The sequence below is a fragment of the Suricata suricatta genome, chromosome 3 (assembly GCF_006229205.1).
Source record: "Suricata suricatta isolate VVHF042 chromosome 3, meerkat_22Aug2017_6uvM2_HiC, whole genome shotgun sequence".
Lineage (NCBI taxonomy): Eukaryota > Metazoa > Chordata > Mammalia > Carnivora > Herpestidae > Suricata > Suricata suricatta.
The window spans coordinates 32,400,854-32,420,704 of record NC_043702.1 but is presented as its reverse complement, the minus strand read 5'-3'; the positions used below and the strand labels follow the sequence as shown (position 1 = coordinate 32,420,704).

At 41.7% G+C, this 19,851-nt stretch overlaps 1 protein-coding gene across 2 annotated transcripts in view; it reads left to right on the top strand.

The window, feature by feature from the left end:
- CDK15 (cyclin dependent kinase 15) overlaps positions 1 to 19,851 on the top strand; it is a 79,342-nt gene that overhangs the window by 45,645 nt on the left and 13,846 nt on the right. For both annotated transcript variants that reach the window (XM_029932951.1, XM_029932950.1), the window contains exon 11: positions 14,853 to 14,901. In XM_029932951.1, coding sequence (XP_029788811.1) covers positions 14,853 to 14,901 — 49 coding nt within the window. The remainder of the gene's footprint in view (positions 1 to 14,852; positions 14,902 to 19,851) is intronic.

The following is a 19,851-nucleotide window of genomic DNA, read 5'->3' as shown; positions in this document are numbered from 1 at the left end:
TCTTATAGTGACTCATCACTAAATATGGACTTTCTCCAAATTGTGTCATTACTAACTTTGGTAAGAGATTATCCTAAAAGGATCTCATGAGAGCAAGAAATTGTAGGAAGATTTAAAAAGCAGTTAAGGGGGAAATGGGTGAAAGACACTTGAGGACAGCACTTGCGGAGGGCATTGGGATGAGCACTGGGTGTTATATGTAACCAATGAACCACAGGAATCTACCCCAAAAACCAAGAGCATACTTTAACACACTGTATGTTAGCCAATTGGACAATAAATAATAATTTAACAAAAGAAAAATAAAAAATAAAAAAGCAACTAAGGAATTAAAAAAAGCAATTAAGTAATTTATAACAAGGGCGCCTGGGTGGTTCAGTCAGTTAAGTGTCTAACTTCAGCTCAGGTCATGACCTCACCACTTGTGGGTTTAAGGCCCATTTCAGGCTCTGTGCTGGCAGCTCAGAGTCTAGAGTCTGCTTCAGTGTCTCCCTTGCTCTCTGCCCCTCCCGCCTCAAAAATAAAAATAAACATTACAAAATTTTTGTAAAAAAAAAAAAAAAAGGAGGCTAACAAAAGAAGAGGCAGGGGATTTTTTTTCTTCTTTTCTCCATCATATAATACTTATGCTCAAACAGCTATTCATAGGGATCAGGCATTTTGAACTGACCAGGTAATGAAAGCCCTTGTTATGCCCAGATTTTTAATATCCCCAAAAACCAGAAACTGCCAGGGAGTCATGCATGCAAAAGCAAAGGGCTTTATTACGGGTTTAGGCTCACTGGACCTAAGCTCGGGCTCACAGACTTTACCAGCACAGTGGATCCATGCTGAGAGCCCTGAACAAAAGCAGGGCAGGGCCTTTAAGGGCTTGGGAAGGGGAGTTACAGGAAATTGTGACACAGGTACAGTGACCCAATCACTATTGCCTATCAATATTGGCAGTAACTTTAACCATACATTGTTACTTTTGGCGGGACCCAATCACAACATTTAGAGTATTGACCAATCACAGAGTGGGCCCAGGACCCTCACATAGGGCGTGACTAGCCTCAAGCAATAGGTGATTATCTATAGCTTCTATCTTTAGGCTCGCCCTTAGAAATATCAAAAGTGTTAGCTGGCCTTTCCTGATTGGGTGTTACAAGGGTTGTTCCTTCTTCCTTGGGCAATGTGTGCCCTTCTATTGTCTAATGATTCTGAGAAACCGACACCTAGGCCTCCAAGGTCAGAGGGAAACTTGAAGCCTATCATAGAGTCAGTCTGGTTCAGACCTGCGTCCTTACATCCTATCACAAGTGAAAGACTAACAGTAAAGTCATTCAACTGCCTTATATCATTTGCATTGCAAAATGGCCTCAGGGTCATTTACAAATAGTTTACCATTTCTAACTATTTTGCTTGAGTTTAACACCTGAGAAAAATGCCACTCTGGCCATAAGGCTTGGAATAATGCCTCTTCCTTTTGGTCTGAAATAGAAAAAAGAACAGGCTTCTCGTAGAGACCATGATACAGTCTGTAATAGTTCTATCTCTAGTTGCCATGGTTTCTAGGAGAACCTGGTTCTATTCCCCCCCCTGCCTACACCGCTCCTTACCCACTCTCCTCTGCAGGTGAAAATGGAACCCCTCAGCTTCCTACCATGATGCAAGCAGAAGTTTAGGGCCACAAACGGGTTATAGAAAACAATTTAGATGATATTGGTACTAAGCTGCCATGGTGAGCACATGCTATTCCTCCAAACCTCAAACATTTGGGTTTCAGGGTGGCTCAGGCAAATAAGCAGTGATCCTAAACATAGAATGCCTTGGTGAGAACAATAACGATAGAAACTTGTTCAAAATGCTTCCCTGCCAGATTTTGTACTAAATAAGATAACTGGGTCCCAATAAAACAGCAAGAAATATGTTGCATTTTTCATTTTGCTGTCATTTCAAAGTAATGTGCAATTTTTTATTTATGAAGAGAATTCTCCAGGCCCAACATCAATAAGGTTCATACTTTGCATTGTTTTTCTAGTAGGGATTCAATTTAATGCAAATAAGCCAAAAAATTTTGAACACACCGCTATCTGCCAGGCGCTATATTATGTGTTGTGTCCACACAGACAGATAAGGTTCATTCTTGGATCTCTGAGAACTTGGGTTTGTATTCGTTCATCTACACTGTCTCACCAGCTTTCCTTATGTGGGGGGTGATCATCTGTGAGCCCTGCTTCCATGAGTTTGGGCAGTGTGTAGCCATAGGCCAGGCCAAGCTTATGAAAGGAAGAGAGAGTTGTAAACTTAGCTACGATGAAGATGTCTAACTCTTTATTTGTAAATCTTAAAAGTCCAGCATGTCTTGAGCATGGGGTCAGGACTGTTGATAACTCAATCATAGGGACTGTGTTTTAAAAGGGTTATCATTTTTGTTCTGGGACCATCCCCTTACATCAACTGAGAACACCCTTTGAACCATCCCGCCCCCGCCCCTGCCACTGAACAGCCACTACTACTTACACACACTTTAACTCCAGTGACTAAGAGAACAGAAGAGGGTATTGGAGCCAGAAAAATACCACAGGGAGAGCAGTAACAGTATTCTGGATGAGATTTCCAGTCCTCTCCATTTTATTCCAAGTAGTAGTAAGAGCCCCCAGCTTGGAATTCAGCCAGAGCCAAGAGCTCAGAACCTGGGAGGACCATCCAGTGTCCATCGATGCCTACTCTACCCTTTCCCAGACCTTGTCTGGACTATGTCTAGGAGGACAATACAGTTTCTGTTTGCATAGGTTTAAAAAAAAACACCTGGTGCTGACCAGGTTTCTCTGGCCACTTACTTGTTTTCTTTGGGCACTGATGAGCAGGACTGTAGGTTTTAAGCCATCATCAATTCAGACTGTGCCTGATTAAATCTGGGCAAGGGAAGAGAGTATATAATTTTAGACACCACGCTTCCTCTTTCTCTTTCTTTCCTTCCTTCTTTCCTTCCTTCCTTTCCTCCTGCCCCCCCTTCCCCCCCATTTTAAGCAAGCTGGCTGAGAACTCTGTGTCCTCTACTTCAAAGGGCCAGTTGTCTTATTTTGATGTGGGCAGATTGAGAAGTAGGCTTTGAAAAGTAGGCTTTTTTTTTGTTTAATCTTTTCTCCTGGGATAGCTTTCAGAGCAATATATCCAAGTGTCAGTAAGGGGGTTCTGACGAGCACAGATTCCCAGACTCTCAGCAGGATCATTCTCTAACAGAAATATAAAAGTGAAATATTAAAAACCCTGGAACGTGAACTCCATCTGCAGAGTAGCCAGTGGCTTGCCCGCTTGCACCATGGGAAAAAAAGATCTTGAAAAAAGAGGGAGGAGAAAAAAGTGCTTTGAGTAAGAGGTTTACAGGTTTAGTAGAGCATAGTAACATCCCCTCAAAGAAGTGGGTGTTGCTCTGTGACCCCCCAAAATGCTCCGCCTTTGACTCAGCCGCCAGAACACTTACCCCCCCTGCAAAACACCCCCTTTTCACATGCTAACTGAGGCGCCTGTGATTGGCTGAACAATAAACTGGTCACACTTGCTAAAGGCCTGCCATCTTTCACACAATTAGCCAAGACACATTAATCAAACTGGCTGTGAACTGGGGCTGTGCTGGCCTCCAGCAAGGGGGAGGGGAGAAGTTTTGGTGATCCTTAATAAGAGTCCATAGGAAGCAGTAATAAAGAACGACATGCTGGAGGGGATTCTACTATCAGAAAGTCTGAAAAGGTTAAAAAGCCTCTGTTGATGCCCTCTCTGGGATGTACTGGGTTTATGGCAGAGAGCATCCCAGAAGCTTAGCGCAAACTGGTTATTGGTCTTGGCTAAAATCTGCTCATACAAGACAGTAGTGTGAATTTAAAGGGTAGACCCCTATAGACAATTTTAGAAAGTTCCCTGGTGCTCTTAGCTTCACCTCCAGCCTCCCCCCAAATGCACTCAGGAGTCCCTCCCCTTCTGAGCCTCAAGCACTTCGAATCCAACAAAATCAATAGGAATAAAGCATATATAAGAAATAGAGAGCCATTTAGAATCAATTAAGGCTGGCAGGGTATTGTTCCTGAACTAAGTATTTAGAGGGCATAAAAATAGTTAATTTTGAAAGAGAAAAAGAAAAGCTAACATTTATACTTTGAGTGGTAATATCTTGCTTCTTTTCTTTTCCAAATTCCCTTTAAATAGATTTTCCAATGGCAATATAGAGCTAATAAGATCATACCTTAGAGACCAGTTTGCTACAGAATCATGTAAGGCTTTTAGGAGAACCAACTAAATATTTAGACGTTTCTCAGTGAAAGTAAACGGAGGCCTTACTCCTCTGGAGGTTGTCCAGTCACCATCTCATTAGATGCAAAGATCCTGTGATAAAGAAAAACTTTTTTTTGTGCCCACATGATTGCAACCCAGTTGTGGTTTTTAATGTGTCACTGATTGTTTCATCCAACTCCTTTAGCTCCACTGAAAGGGTCTGCCGTGGCTCTGTTTGCTTCCTTAAACACGGGTTTTGAAAGCGCTCATGCTGTGTGAGCTCAAATCCTAGCATTAATGTACTGCTGGGTTCATTTCACTACACTCAAAAGCGCTGAGTTTAAATCCCTCTCAATTCCATTTGAGGCACCAGAAGACTTTATCCTTCTTCACTAATGGTTCCAAGTTTACATCTAGATACTGGGGGTCAAGGACAGGAGAGGATTTAGAAATAACAGTGCATGACATTAGTCAATGCATTTGCCAAATTGGCAATTAGTTCCTGATGTGCGTGCAAAGCATTTTATTCCTGTCTCTTTGATGCCTGTTCCCATCGAGAAGGGAATAGAGTCTGCTGAGGCCTTCAAACTTTTAAAGAAATATCTGCTGAAAATCATGCCTGATTTGTGACATGAGCTCAGCTGCAGGGAAGCATCCGGGATTATCCTGGTTCTTTCAGCCCCAGGAAAGAACGCTGCACATGGAAAGATTTTCCACTGGAGGAACTTAGTGGAAATCAAAAGGCAGGAAAGCAGGACTAAAAACCCTGCAGGGACCCAGAATCAGATGTGCTATAAACCATAGGCAAAAGGATCCCACTGACGCCCAGTTATTTTCATGATGCCTGCTTTTTCAACTTTTGACCACCAGGTGGAAGCAAGAAATAACGGGCATGGAATACCAACAGCAGATAGCATTACATTAGAGCAATCTAACCTCGTTCTTGGAATGTTTTAGTTTGAGCTGAAATCTCAAATCTGGTGTGAGAGCTTCACTTCATCTGACATCACCATGGTACATATGGTAACTGCAATCTAAAATGACCCTTGTCCCCTTGGGGATGACAAAGAGCTACCATGCTTTGGTCTCCGAGGGTTCTGAGCATGTCTTTGTGTGTTTGCTGTGAACACAATGTAAGATCTTCATTGGCATCCACTTTGTCACATGAGCTGTTCGCCCGTGGAGTAATGCAGCGGGCTGAACTAGGGAAAATTACTGATAGGAGAGGTTTTAATTATGGACATCAACTCCTCATGAAACAGCAAGTCCAAGCTCCACCTTTTACTACCTGGGGCACTTGAGGAAGTTCCCTAATCTGCAAAATGGGAGCAATCCTGTCATTTTAAGTGTGCCCATGTACCAGGCACAGAACACACATAACTGCTTCTCCTTCCTACTGCCTACAAGGGTCCATGCTGCTGACAGCACAATTTTATGCATGAGGCAGGTTTTCTCCCAGGTCCACCCAGAGGCATTTCCTAGATTGGAGATGAGTCAATCTGTGACCAAACCTTTCTATTGGGCATGTTGCATCCCTCTATCTCATTTTGCAGAGTGGTTCTGAGAAATAAGGGAAATTATTGAACCTCATCTGCCATGGTTCCTAACTTCTGGTAGGTGCACAAAATAAGTTAGTCCCATTCTGTTGTACCCAGTACAGAAGTTCATTCAGTGGTTCAGTGACTTGCCAGTGTTCAGAGTCAATGCAGGTGTGTGAGAACTGAAGCCATGCCTGTTTTATGTTTAGCTCCCTTAGAATTCTTGGCTTCCCTCTAGATATTAGGCACCTCCCACTGCCAGAACTGACTTCTGTATTAGCTTGCTTAGGCCTAAACCTTGCCTGAATTCATACTTTCTAAAAGCCAACCCTCAGTTTTCAAATTTCTACCTCAGTCAGTGTGAGCACCTGTTAAGGCCATCTCTTGTGAAGGCTCCGTTCGGCAGCCCCCACTTAAACTACTGTGAGATGCCTGCCTGCTGTGCATGGGCTCTTCCCAGGCAGAATCCTTAGTGTCTGTGTGCCACATCATGGGTGTCTAGTAAAAGCTACTAAATCACAGAAGGCATCAGTATCATCTTTATTGATTTCACTGAAAGCCTAGTGTGGTAGAAAGAGTACTTAAGTTTTCTACATAACAAACTTCACCACTTCTAGTATTTATTCATGTGCTTTTAGTATTTAACACATGCCCTTTAATTGGCACATAGTAGTGAGTCAATACATATTTGTTAAATGAAAATAGTGATCAAGAGTTAGAAAATGTGCAATTCTAGTTCCAATCATGTCCTTTAGGACTCTAATAATCCTTGTTCTACACACTTGGCCAAGGAAGTACATGTAAGTTATTATTCACCTTATTTCTGGGTAATAATAACTACTGCTTACTGAGCACTAACTATGAGTTAGGCACTTTACTCACATTATTTTACTTTGATTCACAACAGCCCTATCAAAGGGGGATATGTTATCATCTCTACTTTACCCTAGGGTCACCTAGCTGGGAAGGGAGTGCTCCAGAATATCCAAACCTATGGGGTTTCAAGGTGGTGCTCACAGCTGTATTCCACCTTGCCTCCCAGCTATCAAAAGGCAAATATGATGATATGGTTATTAAATAAGGCCCTAGACTGGGGATCAGCTAATAACAATCTGCCAAGGAGTATGCCCTTCTAACTGGACGTGGTCTTAGAACCTGTGAACTTGGTGACATGTTTTTGGAATTTAATGTGAATGGAGTCCCCGTCCTGGGACTGGGGCAGCCCTTGCTTGCTACAGCTAATCTGTGAACCCTGATTGGGCTCATTACCACTGCACTTCTGCAAGGCTGCTGAAGGCTCCTAGGGAGTTACTATTAACATCTTTATTAACCCGTCCCCCAAATCAGTCAGTGAAGTTCATTTAGATACACAGCCTACTTTGATCTTCATTAATAGTTTCTTCTAGTTTCTACATTTATTTTTAGTTTTCTCATCTTTAATTTATTTGGTGGCAATTATTAGTTTTTATTGAGGAGGACTAGATGATCTTAAAGTAGTTAAGATTAGGAAAAATTGTAAATGAGTGAAAGCAGGTAAAAAAAAAAATTTTTTTAATGAAACCCTGCTATATTCCTTCCCAGTTCAAGAAAAGGGGCCTTAGGATCCCAAATATTGTGAAACTGGCTCAATCTAGAGTCTCCTTCCTCATCTTCATGGACAGTGCCTCATTCCACCCATCTCTGAAAGGCACAGAGCAAGACATGCACGTAGGCCCTGTTGAGGTACCTTTACATTTTAAGGATAAAGTCTAGTAAATTTATTTCATTTTTTTAAATTCAGGCATAAAATTTTCATTCATTTAACAAATATTTATGAATGCTAGGTGCTAGGGACTAGGAGATTAAAAAATAAATAAGACACTGATACCTACCTTCAAAGAATACAGTCTAGAGGGGAAAAATATAAAGAATACAACTCGAAAAGTATTCTAGTAGCATCCCCTAGGGACCTCTGGGAACACTAGGAAAAAGGCACCCTTAGTTTGCCTGGGGAATTTAGAGATTTTTTTTTTTTTTTGAGAGAAAAAGACAGAACTGGGTCTCAAAGATGACAAAGTGGGCTTTCTCTAGGTAAGCGTTAGGAGAAGGACATTCCAGACAACGGAATTGGACACAAAGGAATGAGAAAGGCGGTTTATTTGATATTGTACCAAGCAGGTAAATTGCTCAAGGAAGCCAGAATGTTAGCTTTGCAGTGGTACATTGCTGGAGATTAACTGGAAGGGTAGACAGGGACTAGATTAAGAAGTGCTTTGTTGTCATTCTAAGGATTTGGACTTTAACCAATACGCAAAGAGAAGGCATTGGATAATTTTTAACAGGGAAGTGATATGACAGGATTTAAATTTAAAAATTGCTTGCTAAGGAGACCACTTGTGATGAGCACTGAGAGTCGTATGTTAGTGATGAATCACTGAATTCTACTCCTGAAACCAAAATTGCACTGTATATTAACTAACTAAAGTTTAAATAAAGATAAATAAATAAATATTAACCATGATCAACAATAACTAAATTGCTTGGAATACTATATTTAAAATTAAATTGGTGGTGTAACAGAACCCAAGTTCATCTGCCTGATGCACAGCAAAATCAACCACTAAGACATCAGGCGTGCAGCAAGAAGATCAGAAGCGATGTGGCAATGCTTTAGATTCTCAGTGATAGGGGTGGTTGACTGGCTCAGTTGGTAAAGCATGCAACTCTTGATCTCAGGGCTGTGAGTTCAGGCCCAGTGTTGGGTGGAGAGATTACTTAAAAATAAAATAGTAAATAAAGTAAAAATCGGGGCACCTGGGTGGCCCAGTCGGTTAAGCTTCTGACTTTGGCTCAGTTCATGATCTCATGGTTTGTGGGTTCAAGCCCTGTGTCGGGCTCTGTGCTGACAGCTCAGAGCCTGGAGCCTGCTTCTGATTCTATGTCCCTCCCTCTCTCTCCCTGCCCCCCCCTTACTCACAGTCTGTTTCTCTACTTCTCAAAAACAAATAAACATTAAAAGAATTGTTTAATAAAATAAAAATCAATTAAAAAAACAATAGATTCTAGAAGACAAATAACAAGTCTCAACTAGAGCAGTGGCAATGGATAACGAATGAAAGGGACAAATCTAAAAAGCAACTAGGTGGTTAGAGTTCAGGGAGGTTGTAACTGATGGGGTTCTAGTGGGCGAACGCGAGCCGCGTTCACTGGCACAGAAAAGGGAAGGAACAGATTTGTGGAGAAAGTAATGAGTATAAGATTGGGACATTTTGAGATTAAGATACCTGTGAGGCCACCGAATGAAGGTATTTAAAAAACAATCAGAAATACAAGCTTATGATTATAAGAGTCCAATGTAGAAATACAAAATTGGAAGGAATCTGATTAAAGTGGCATTTGAAGCCCCCATGCGAATTCAGTTACCCAAGGGAGAGTGTGAAGAGAAAGACGACTATGATAGAACCCTGGGCACCAGTCCTGAAGGGTCAGGCAGAGGGACAGGGGCATTTGGAAGCTGAGCAGGAACAGCCAGAGAAGCTGGAGAAGACCAGGAGACTATAATAATCATAATACCATGAAAATCATATGGTCATATGTTCATTGGGGGACAGGCCATACATGTCTGTGCATCCCTGGTGCTGAGCACATGTGGTAGCCCTTAAATATTTGTAGATGCAGCATCAAACACCATACACACCAAAAGGCATGATCAAGCTATAGCTCAGACACCATCTGTGGAGGTAGGCAGATGTTAAACATGGTACCACCCAGACCCTCTGCCCTGGGGAGATGAGAGGATGGATTATGCCCATCCCTTCGCCTTCTCCACCTACCAGGAGCAAGGCCTGGCCTCCCCTTCCTCTTCAGAGACCATTACCTTAGGAAGAGGCCTCAGAGGATGGGATATATTCTTAGAATCCACAGAAAGTTTTGAGGCAGGGTTAGAAAAGTGATAAGCTATAAATGTGAGTTGGAGTGCCAGGTTCCAATGCCAAGGAGCCCCCTTATGATAGCATCCTGGGCTTTCAGCATCCTGCGACGAAGCCCAAACAGAATCTAAAGCCTGGTAATGCAAAGCACCAGAAGTGCCAAGTTTAGACTTCTTGAGCCAAAGACCAAGGAAGTAAGCAGCTGTGAGGGTGTGAGTGTGGTTAGGGTGGAGGTCGGAGAAGAGCTATAGATTTTTGCAATGCAATTTTAAAGTTACTGCTTGAGATAGTGAAATAAGGCTAACAACATTATCAACTATTTAAATACATGGTATCTTAAGAAGCATTGCATTTGGGAAATTCCAGAGGTGTAGTTCAGTAGGCTGCATTATAAGATAACCTTAGGGTGATTGTGGGAAGACTATAGAAACCAGAAAATGTTTTACCTGGAGCTAAGACTCAAGATGTTTCTTGTGATGTTTTATCAATCAACCAGCAAATCTCTATTGACTTGAATCTGTTGTGAAATGAGACTCACAAAATAAGATTTAAGGGAAAATGCATTATTGTATTATGGCAGCAATAGTTCTGCCCTCATTTTAATTTTATTCCATTTAGTTGAGAAATTAATCTGTTTGGCTTTTTAAGTTTCCCTTTGCAACTTTCTTCACTTTTCCTACCTCAAATTCCAAATGAACTCAAATGAGAACTCTTTTAAAAACAATTACAGAAGAAAAAGAAAAGAATTGTAGAAGAAGGAGATGGAGAAAAATTTACTCTGTTGATTTACCATTATTTTTGGAAAGAGAAGGGAAATAAGCTACCTATAGGCCTATTATTTTAAAGGCTACTGAAGCCAGAGAAACAAGCTTGAAATGGTCCTATGTAGGATGACTTTCTGTTTGTGGATCATTCTCTCATTGATCGCTTGCAGCTTAACTACTGGGAAAAATCAATGGCAGAGAAGCAAGGTCATCCAGCATCAGGTTATCTGCAGGACAGTGCGGGTGGGGGCGAGGGCAGGCCACAAGCAAGGATTGGGCTTTAGCTGTGCTTCAAAACAGCAACCTGATTATACCCTGGACATATCAGTCTCCCCATTTGAGCTAGTGTAGCTACAAAACAGCTGGAGGAAGAGAGCCAAGCACAGTCTTGCAAGATATGGAACCTCAAATTCAATGTTGTTACATTGCCTCCGGGGACGACTCTCAGGCAGAATGTATGAGGACTGACCTTTCCCTTGCCATGCTTCCTCTTTCACATCTTTGAAAAATATATTAAGTGTGCATCAGACACTATGTTCTGCATTTTTACGTATATTGGTTACCTGAATTTTCACAACTAGCTTGTTTGAGGAAATGAGCCTCAGAGCAGTGTGTGGAAGTCACTGATGAGTGGTCGACCTGACCCTCCTTGTTAGACCAGCACCATCTGCCTCACTTAGTGGCACTCTAGAAACATCTGGAGATTATTAAAGACAATAATAACAACACCGTAACAGACCAATGCTGGGCTGTCCCCAGGCTCATTGAATCAGACTCTGCAGGGTGGAGCCAGGGTTTCCTTTTGGTTCAAAACTCTCTCGGTTGATGCTAACATGCAGCTTAGCCTGAGACCCACTGCGCAGACCATGCTGCCTCTCCAAAATGAGAGGTGAAAACAGGAAGGAAAAAAAAAAAGAAAAAGGAATAAAACTAACATTTATTGAGCCCTTACTATATTCCAAGTGCTTCGTCTTATCTAGTCCTCCCAAGCAAATGGAAAAGTATTCCCATTTTATAGATTTGGAAATTCTGAGTTACTTAACCAGAGAGGTTAATTTCCCTCAAATCCCAGAGCTCACAAGTGGCAGGAGGGAGATGTGAGCCTATGTTCGGGCCTGTGTTCGTGTGACTGCGGCACACAGCTAAGAAACATACTTCTGGTCCACCCTGAAGATTCAAAAAGACATCAAGTGGGGTTTGTAAGAACTAGAGCTTGGAGCACCTTAGAATTTCGCTGCAACGCAATGGAAAGTTGCTGAAGGAGAACAATAAGGCAGAAACAGCTGAGAGGTGAGAATAGAGAGAGACACATGGTGTATGAGACCAGAGAAGAGACAGAAAGAAAAGACGCAAAAAGGTGAGGAAATATTCTCATGACAACTCGATGGAGCAGAAATAAGAATTATCCCCTTCTGCGGATGGGCCTGTGGAGTCCTGAGCCGTACCCTTTGGTTACACAGCTAGTAAGAGGCATAGTATGGACTCAAAACCCAGGTCCTGGGGCCAAACCACAGAGGGTTTACATTGCTCATCACTTCTCAAAGGAAGAAAAAAGAACAGGATTTATTGTTTTAATGCTGAGAGGCAGGCACTTTACATTCATTACCTCACAAATCTCAATGAATTCAATGAATTGCTTTGTCCTTGGGGGATGAATATGACCTCCAACTTGAGTTTAGGAAACAGGCTGGCTCCTGGTAAACTATCTTGCTTAAGGTCTCAGTGAAGCTGACACAGCAGTTTCAAACCCCAGGTTCAGTGTTTAAGCCCTAATTCAGCTAATTCCAAGCTTATGTTTTGAAAGAACAATACTTACATTAGAAATAGCTTTAAAATACGAAAGGCCCAAAAACACAGTGCACAGGGCTCTAGCACCAGAAAAAAACACGTGGGAGGGCACAGAAATGGATTTGTTTATGTAGGTTGGAAATTGATTTATTTTAAAAAATTGTTTTACATTTTTTGGGTTTTTTTGAGAAAGAGAGCATATACACACAGGTAGGGGAAGGGCAGAGAGAGGAGACAGAGAATCCAAAGCAATCTCGGTGGCATTGTGAGCACAGAGCCCAATGTGGGGATCGAACCCACAAACAGTGAGTTCATGGCCTGAGGCAAAATCAAGAGTCAGCTGCTTAACCAACTGAGCCACCCAGGTGTCCCTGGAAATTGATTTATGACTGAATGAGGAAATATTTTAATTTTGTTTGGCCAGGAAAGAACCTTAAATAGGCAGCCAAAAGTGGTTTGGAAATAAACATTCTGAACAAATACCAGATATTCTTAGTTTTCCTGGTTACCTGTATTTAGGCATAATCATCTGAATAGAGAGTAAAGAAGCGATATATACAAGCACTTCCGTTTGTGCCCACCCGGGACTGTAAACCACCAGCAAGGTGGTTCTCCTTTGGTTACATCTGACCTTGAAAACTCCATGAAATCACTTTCTTTGAACACTCTTTCCACTCTACAAAGTCTTAGCACTATAAATTCTATTTTTAATTGAACTTACTTTTGAAGTTATAAAATCATGTTTTTTAAAAAAAATACATTTAAGAAAATAACCATAGAAGTAAGGGGTAAACCCCAGAACCATTATCCCTATCAGATGCATAGTCTTCCAGATCTTTTTTTAATGCATATACAGACATGAATATGCCAGTATAATCAAAATCAGTTTTTGTGCAACTATGAATAAATTGTTTATTGGATAAATAGTCTTGGTGTATTCCATCCCTCTAAGAGCTGGAGGAAGAGCTCTTTTAAAAACACTTAAATTTCAGCCAAGAAAGGCATAAGGAAGAAACATCATTTTAAACAAGAGCTGAAATACTCTTTTCTCAATCTGGAGTGAGAAATAAAGGGATTTGATAAGGAACATCAGTTTATCGCCCCTGCAGCATCTCTTGTTGCCTGCACATAAAGTAAGCATTCAGTTAGTACTTCTTGAATGAATGAGAAATTGTCTCCTTTTCTGGTAGTTTTATTTTGGGTTAAATAGTGTCCATACCAAGAATAATGGAAACACATGTATTCACATGTGAACGTTGTAAAGAGTGCTCCAAAGAAAACGACAAATCTTATCATCATCCATTTGGCGTTATTCAAGCCAGAATTCACTTGCATTTTTACTGTGACATATAAAATTAGTCCCATCACTTTTTGTCACTTCTGAGCCTTTGAGACTTTGCCTCATCATTCATCACGTGACTTTTCGTGTGTGTGTGTGTGTGTGTGTGTGTGTGTGTGCGCGCGCCTGCGCACATTTTGTTCTCACAAATGAATTCGTCTCTGCGAGGTTGGGGAGGTGTCTTTTGATTACTTTTGTATTCTCCCCAGCATGTGGTACATGTTCTGCACACAGTAGTTGTTAAATAAATATTCATTTGACTTTAGTGAATACTGTGACCATATTAGTTTGCTAAGGCTGTGGTAACAAAGTACCACAAATTCAGTGGCTTAAACCACAGAAATCTGTAATCTCACAGTGCGGGAGGCTCAATCTAGAATTGAGGTGTTGGGGGCCGCCTGGGTGGCTCAGTCGGTGAAGCATCTGATTTTGACTGAGGATATGATCTCACAGTTTGTGGGTTTGAGCCCCACATCAGGCTCTGTGCAAACCCTGGAGCCTGCTTCAGATTCTGTGTCTCCCTCTCTCGCTTCCCCTTCCCCATGCAGGCTCTGTCTCTGTCTCTCAAAAATAAATAAATGTTTAAAAAATATTAAAATTGAGGTGTTGGCAGGATTGTTTCCTTCTGAGGGATCTCAGGGCAGCCAGGAGGGCAAGGCCTCTCTCCCTGGCTTGTGGCTGGCTGTCTTCTCCTTGGATCTTTTCACAGCATCTTCTCTTACACATGTCTGTCCCTGTATCCAAATTTTCTCTCTCTTTTTTTTTTTTATGAGGACACCAGTAATATTGGGTTAGGGCCCATCCCAATGACTTCATTTTAACTAATTATAAATGCAATGACCTATTTCCATATAAAGTCAGATTCTGAGGCATTTGGGGTTAGGACCTTATGTATCAATTTTAGGGGGACACCATTTAATCTGTGATAGTGACCGCCCACAGAATCATAAAAATCCACAGTGAGAAGAGGCCTTAAACATTGTTCATTTTGCCTACCTGATGCCTGAACTCTCTTTGCCTGAACCAAGAAGAACGTGTAGAATTCTTCTTTAGTTTTTTATGTTTATTTATTTTTGAGAGAGAGAGAGAGAGAGAAACAGGGGAGGGGCAGAGAGAAAGGGAGACACAGAATCTGAAGCAAAGTCAGAGCTTAACCAGCTGAGCCACCCAAGCACCCCAAGAACATGTAGAGTTTTAATAATATTTTGGCAATGGGAATTTAGGGTTGTTTTTGGTTTTTAATGTGTCTGTGTGTGCTTTCCAGAATGGTTCTCACTTTCTAAGCCTCAGAGTCTTCAGAACATCTGGAACAGGTAAGCACTACCTTGGAAAGCTTATCTTTCAAGCAGTTAGAGGAACATTTCCCTGGACCTCAGTCCACTGAACACACAGCCCCCAACACCTGGATCCCTGGGCCACAAACCCCAGGAAGACACCTCTGGGAGAGCCAGCCACCTGTGAGTCTGTTAGGTTTTCTCTATGAACCATTTTACTTTCAGAGAGTTTGGTCATTAAAATTGTTTTGTGCCCCTCGACCATGCCAGAGGCCCTGAGAATGAGGGAGTGTTGGCCTGCAAGAAAACCTAGTGGGTTTATTATTCTCCAACACAGAGAAACCAAATAACATCATTGAGTGGCTATTGGAGGGGGGGGGCAACTTGATTCATGGAGGTCATGCTTTCCCAGGCCCTCTCCACACAGTCTCGGCTCAGACCAGGGCAGACTTTTATTACCAGCTTTCAACAAATCCCTAGTTTCTTTTACAAAGTGAAACAGATAATAGAGACATTCCCGGAATAGTTAGCTAACTAAGCCGTGCCAGGCAACCTCAGGGCTAAGAAGAACTCAGTGTTTTCGGACAATGACCAATTACAATAACCAGTATTATTTGATCTGAGAGTAATTAGCCGAGGCTCTGTTCTTTTTGCTTCAGTGAGGAGGCAAAAAGGGCAGTGAGGAAAACATCAGAGACAGGAGGAACGAGCTCAAATGTCAAAGAAAAACATACTCTCACAGGTGGGGAGAAGGAGAAGAGATCCTAACTGAACATTTGAACATTGTTCTTCCCTGAAAATGTTGTAGGGTTTAACCCAACCAAATTTTGCTTGATTTTTTTCATACTTACTGTCCATGTGCTTTAAAAAGCCTCCATGGAGAGTGAATACCAGAGCACAAAGAGGTCAGAACATAGAGCTGTGGGCTACCAAGGATCTCTTGTTGGAAGGGACAGGTCTCCTCGGGAGGGCTGCACTCTATTCTCATTTTCAAGCTCCCTGTGTCACCTGAACCCCCGCCCCCTTGTTTGGAGACAGGTTCCAGGGAACCACTGTTCACTATTTCATTCAAGATGTGCAAACTTTCTCTTGCCAGTACAGTCAGGCTCCCTAGCCTCAGCTAGAGATATGTGAGTTTTAGCATTGCCCTAAGGCTTTCTTCCATTTCACTATTGGCTTCCAAAATAAATGGTATCTCCAAACCTAAAAATCACCTTAATAGCCTATTGCTGCTGCTGTTGGCACTGTGAGCCTCCTGCAGTCACCCCACCGACCCTTCCTTCTCGACCTAGCAGGACCCGGATCCACTGAATGTCCCTCTGGCTTTTCTGACCACACAAAAGACCAACCACCTCTGCCCATTGCCTTGTCCCAACAATAAATTTGCCTTAGCTCAGACTTCTGGCTTCTCTTTGCTCAGGTCTTCAAATCAGGGAGTAATGTCTAGAGATGTGCTGCTTAATTCAGTAGCCACTTGCCACAGGTGGCTGTTTAAATTTAAATTTAGTTGTTCAGTTGCACTAGACACATTTCACAGGCCACATGTGAGCAGTGGCTAACATATCGAGCATGATGGAAAGTTGTATTGGACAACACTGGTCTAGATTATCATATGAGAAAATTCTTAGCTCTGAGAATAACTTTGTCATTGAACTAACGTTAGGTAGAATGATTGCAATGTACCTAGCAGGGTGCTGAATATATTATTTCATTTATTCCTCACACACCGAAGTTCCATTTCAGAGAGGTGGAAACTGAAGCTCAAAGAACTGAAGTAACTTGGCCAAAGTCACCACGCCAAGTAAAGTGGAGCCCAGATTCATCTGGTATACAGGTCTCTGTGACTTTGTCAGTTGAGTCAGGTTGCAAGTGTGATGGATAAAGAGGAGCTGAAAACTGGCTTTTCTACATGATTTCTGCAAGGTACAGAACTGTGCATGGGCCATAAATACACCTCAGGGCATTGCCTGCGGTTTGATAGTGACCCGATCAACATGGGCCTACTCAGTGCACACTCACTTGTTACATTGATTGGAAAATTACAGACAGCCTTTGATGTTGCTTCTTCTTAGTGTTGGATATATTTCTTATTGTGGGTTTCTGCGTTACCATGTCCTAAACTGGCAATGTAAAAAAGTACCCACTCTCCTGGAACAACAATAAAGAGGTCATTATTGAAATAACCAATGATATTTGAATAAAGCCTGCAGCTTAGGAGCATTGTGCCAATAGTAACTGCTCAGCTTTGATAATTTGACTCTGCTTATAGAGAAAGCTAACGTTAGGGGAAGCAGGTGAAACGTGCAACTTTGTGTACTATTCCTGCAATTCTCCTGTAAACCTAAAACTACTTCAAAATAAGAACAAATTGAAAAATGAAATTGAAAAAAAATCCCTGCCCTTTTTTCTTTTTCTATGGATCTAGGGGAAAACAACAAAGAATGCAGGCGAACTAACAATCACCAGCCTTGCGCTACAAACAGATAAAACTCTTCCACTGCAAAGGTCAGTGGCGGTAATGGCAGCAAAGATTTTTATACTCAGAGCCAGGCTGTGCTGAGGAATCAAGGTTATTGCCTCAGGTCCCTGAGAACCACCGATTTCACATGTGTGGAGTGATGGCCAGTGGACGGAGCTTCACACAGCCACAAAGCCTGATTTTCATTTTTTCTTATTGTTTATGTTTCTGTTCTGGACTTCTAAATTAAGTGTGGATGTCCTCACACCCAGCACTTCCTTTAGGATTGATTTACAATTTTAATTCTTTTTACAACTTTTGCAAGCAACGGGGGCTGTGGCAACTCAGGTCTGCTAGAATGAATTTGTTTTCCATGCACACAGAGACAGGAACTCTTCCAGACTGCTGGTGGAAATGGAAATTAGTACAACTAGCTCATCGTCTTAATCAAAAACTTGAACATGTTATATGTCCTTCAACCTGGGGGTATCAATTCTCAGAATTTATACTAAGGGAACCACTGCACAGGTACACAAAGATTTCTCATTGAGGGGTCACAGCATGATCTTAATGGTAGCCTCTCACACCCCAACAAAAAGGAAACAACTTTGATAAGGTTCTGGCTATGAAAATTATGGTATGCCCACATAACAGAATGCTATGCAACTATTAAAATTATGTCCTAAAAGATGATCAAGATAGTCAAATACAAAGAGTAGGTTATAACAGCACGTAGAGTATGATCTAATTTTTTTTGTAAAACAAAAAATATATCCACTTAAAACTAAAGGACTAAAGATGAAAAACCAAACATCAAAGAAATAATGATTGTCTTTGAGTGAAGGGGGTTATCTCAGAAGGAGGGAGTAGTTTTAATTTTCTTTCTCTGCATTTTCTAAGTGTTTCTAATAAATATGTATTATGTGTAATGTTGGCAATGGAACACTTCTTGCTTCTGGAAACGTTATCAGAGGATTTTTGTCTTTATTAACAGACTCCCATTAATTGGGTGGGTGGGTTCACCTAACTCTGCAAGATGCTTCTGGCATGTTTGGGATTTAACATCACAAGCCTAACACATCATATTTACTGACATTTAGCCTATGTGGAAAGGTACTGGTAGGCAAATTAACATTTGTTAATGTCACTTCCCATCCCAACTTTCATTTCCAAAGTAGCGGTCGTAACCATTGAAGAACTGTTCTAGCAAGAGTTAGAGGAGGTGTCGAGCTGTACAAATGTGATAATCAAGGCAGTGGATAATAAGCAAGATTACAGATGGCAGAAAGAAGTAGAATGATACAAACATGGAAGTAAATTAACATTTGTGCCCAAAGAAGCAATATTTTTATTCCTAGGCTCGTTTTTCAGCTCCCAAATAAGAGTGCAGTATGCCAAGGTAGAGATTATCAGGACGCTTCTCCAGACAGGGATGAGATGCTGGTCTCACCACAAGTGCTGCTAGTAAGGGCTTATGTTCAGGAGGGCATGCACTTGGTGTATACAGGGAAGAGCAACACGAACTTGGCTCATGGAATAAGGAGCAGGAGAAGCGTGCTGTAGCAGTTATAGTCTGGAGGCTATGAGACTAGAACAAATGGAGGCGCCAGGAAAAGCCTTGAAGGAAAAACCTTGTGTTGAAAAGGAAAGTTCTTAAAAAAAAAAGTCTTCATATTGCTGATCGTTCCTACTCTCCTTTCTTTCACTGACCTGGTGAAAATGGCCAGCTTCTTATATGAGACCCTGCTACTTCATAATACGTCTGGCAGCCTTTCTCTCCCTGCTTCCCCAGCTACCTGCTCTAAATACAAACCGTACGCATGCCATGCTAACGCAAGTTCAACGTAAGTTCCCTAGCCTTCCTTATCCAATAAAATTGCAGCTCCTAAGCCCTGTCTATAGAACAATTCTGTAACAATTCAATTATTGTGGGCCAATGGGTAGGAGTATTGAGAGAACTAGCCATTGATTGGGGTGGGAGTGTGGAGGTGGAAGCTAAGGATGGATTGTGCCCTCCTCACCATTAACACATACCCACCCACCCTCGGGGTTTCATAGAGTGAGTTCAGGCCCCAAATTTGGCACACATCCCATCCCACCACCTATAGCGAGAGTAGACTAGGTAAAAAAGAATTTCACGAGATTTTCCTTGAATGTCTCTCGAGACTGATATCAAGCCCTAGTGATCTGTACCACCTTCCCCACTCTAAACCCTCATTTCATTGTCCCTGAAAACCTACTTGTGCCTGGGCAGGGCACTCTTGGATGGAAAAATACCTTCCAGTCTTTTCTCAGGCCACAAGCTAAAGATCAGGCTTCCATTCCATGTTCCCTTCTCTTTTAACTGGCCTGAAAATTGGCAAGGACTGGGATTTGCAAATTGTCCTCTATCTTAAGTCTATGCAGCAATTATTCCTAAGTTTGAGGGTAAAGTTATCTGTTTGTAGAAACAGTTTTATGTCATGGGAATCAGATACCTGAAAGTTTCTTATTTAAATACTATGCAAAAATTGGCCAACTTATAGCTCTGG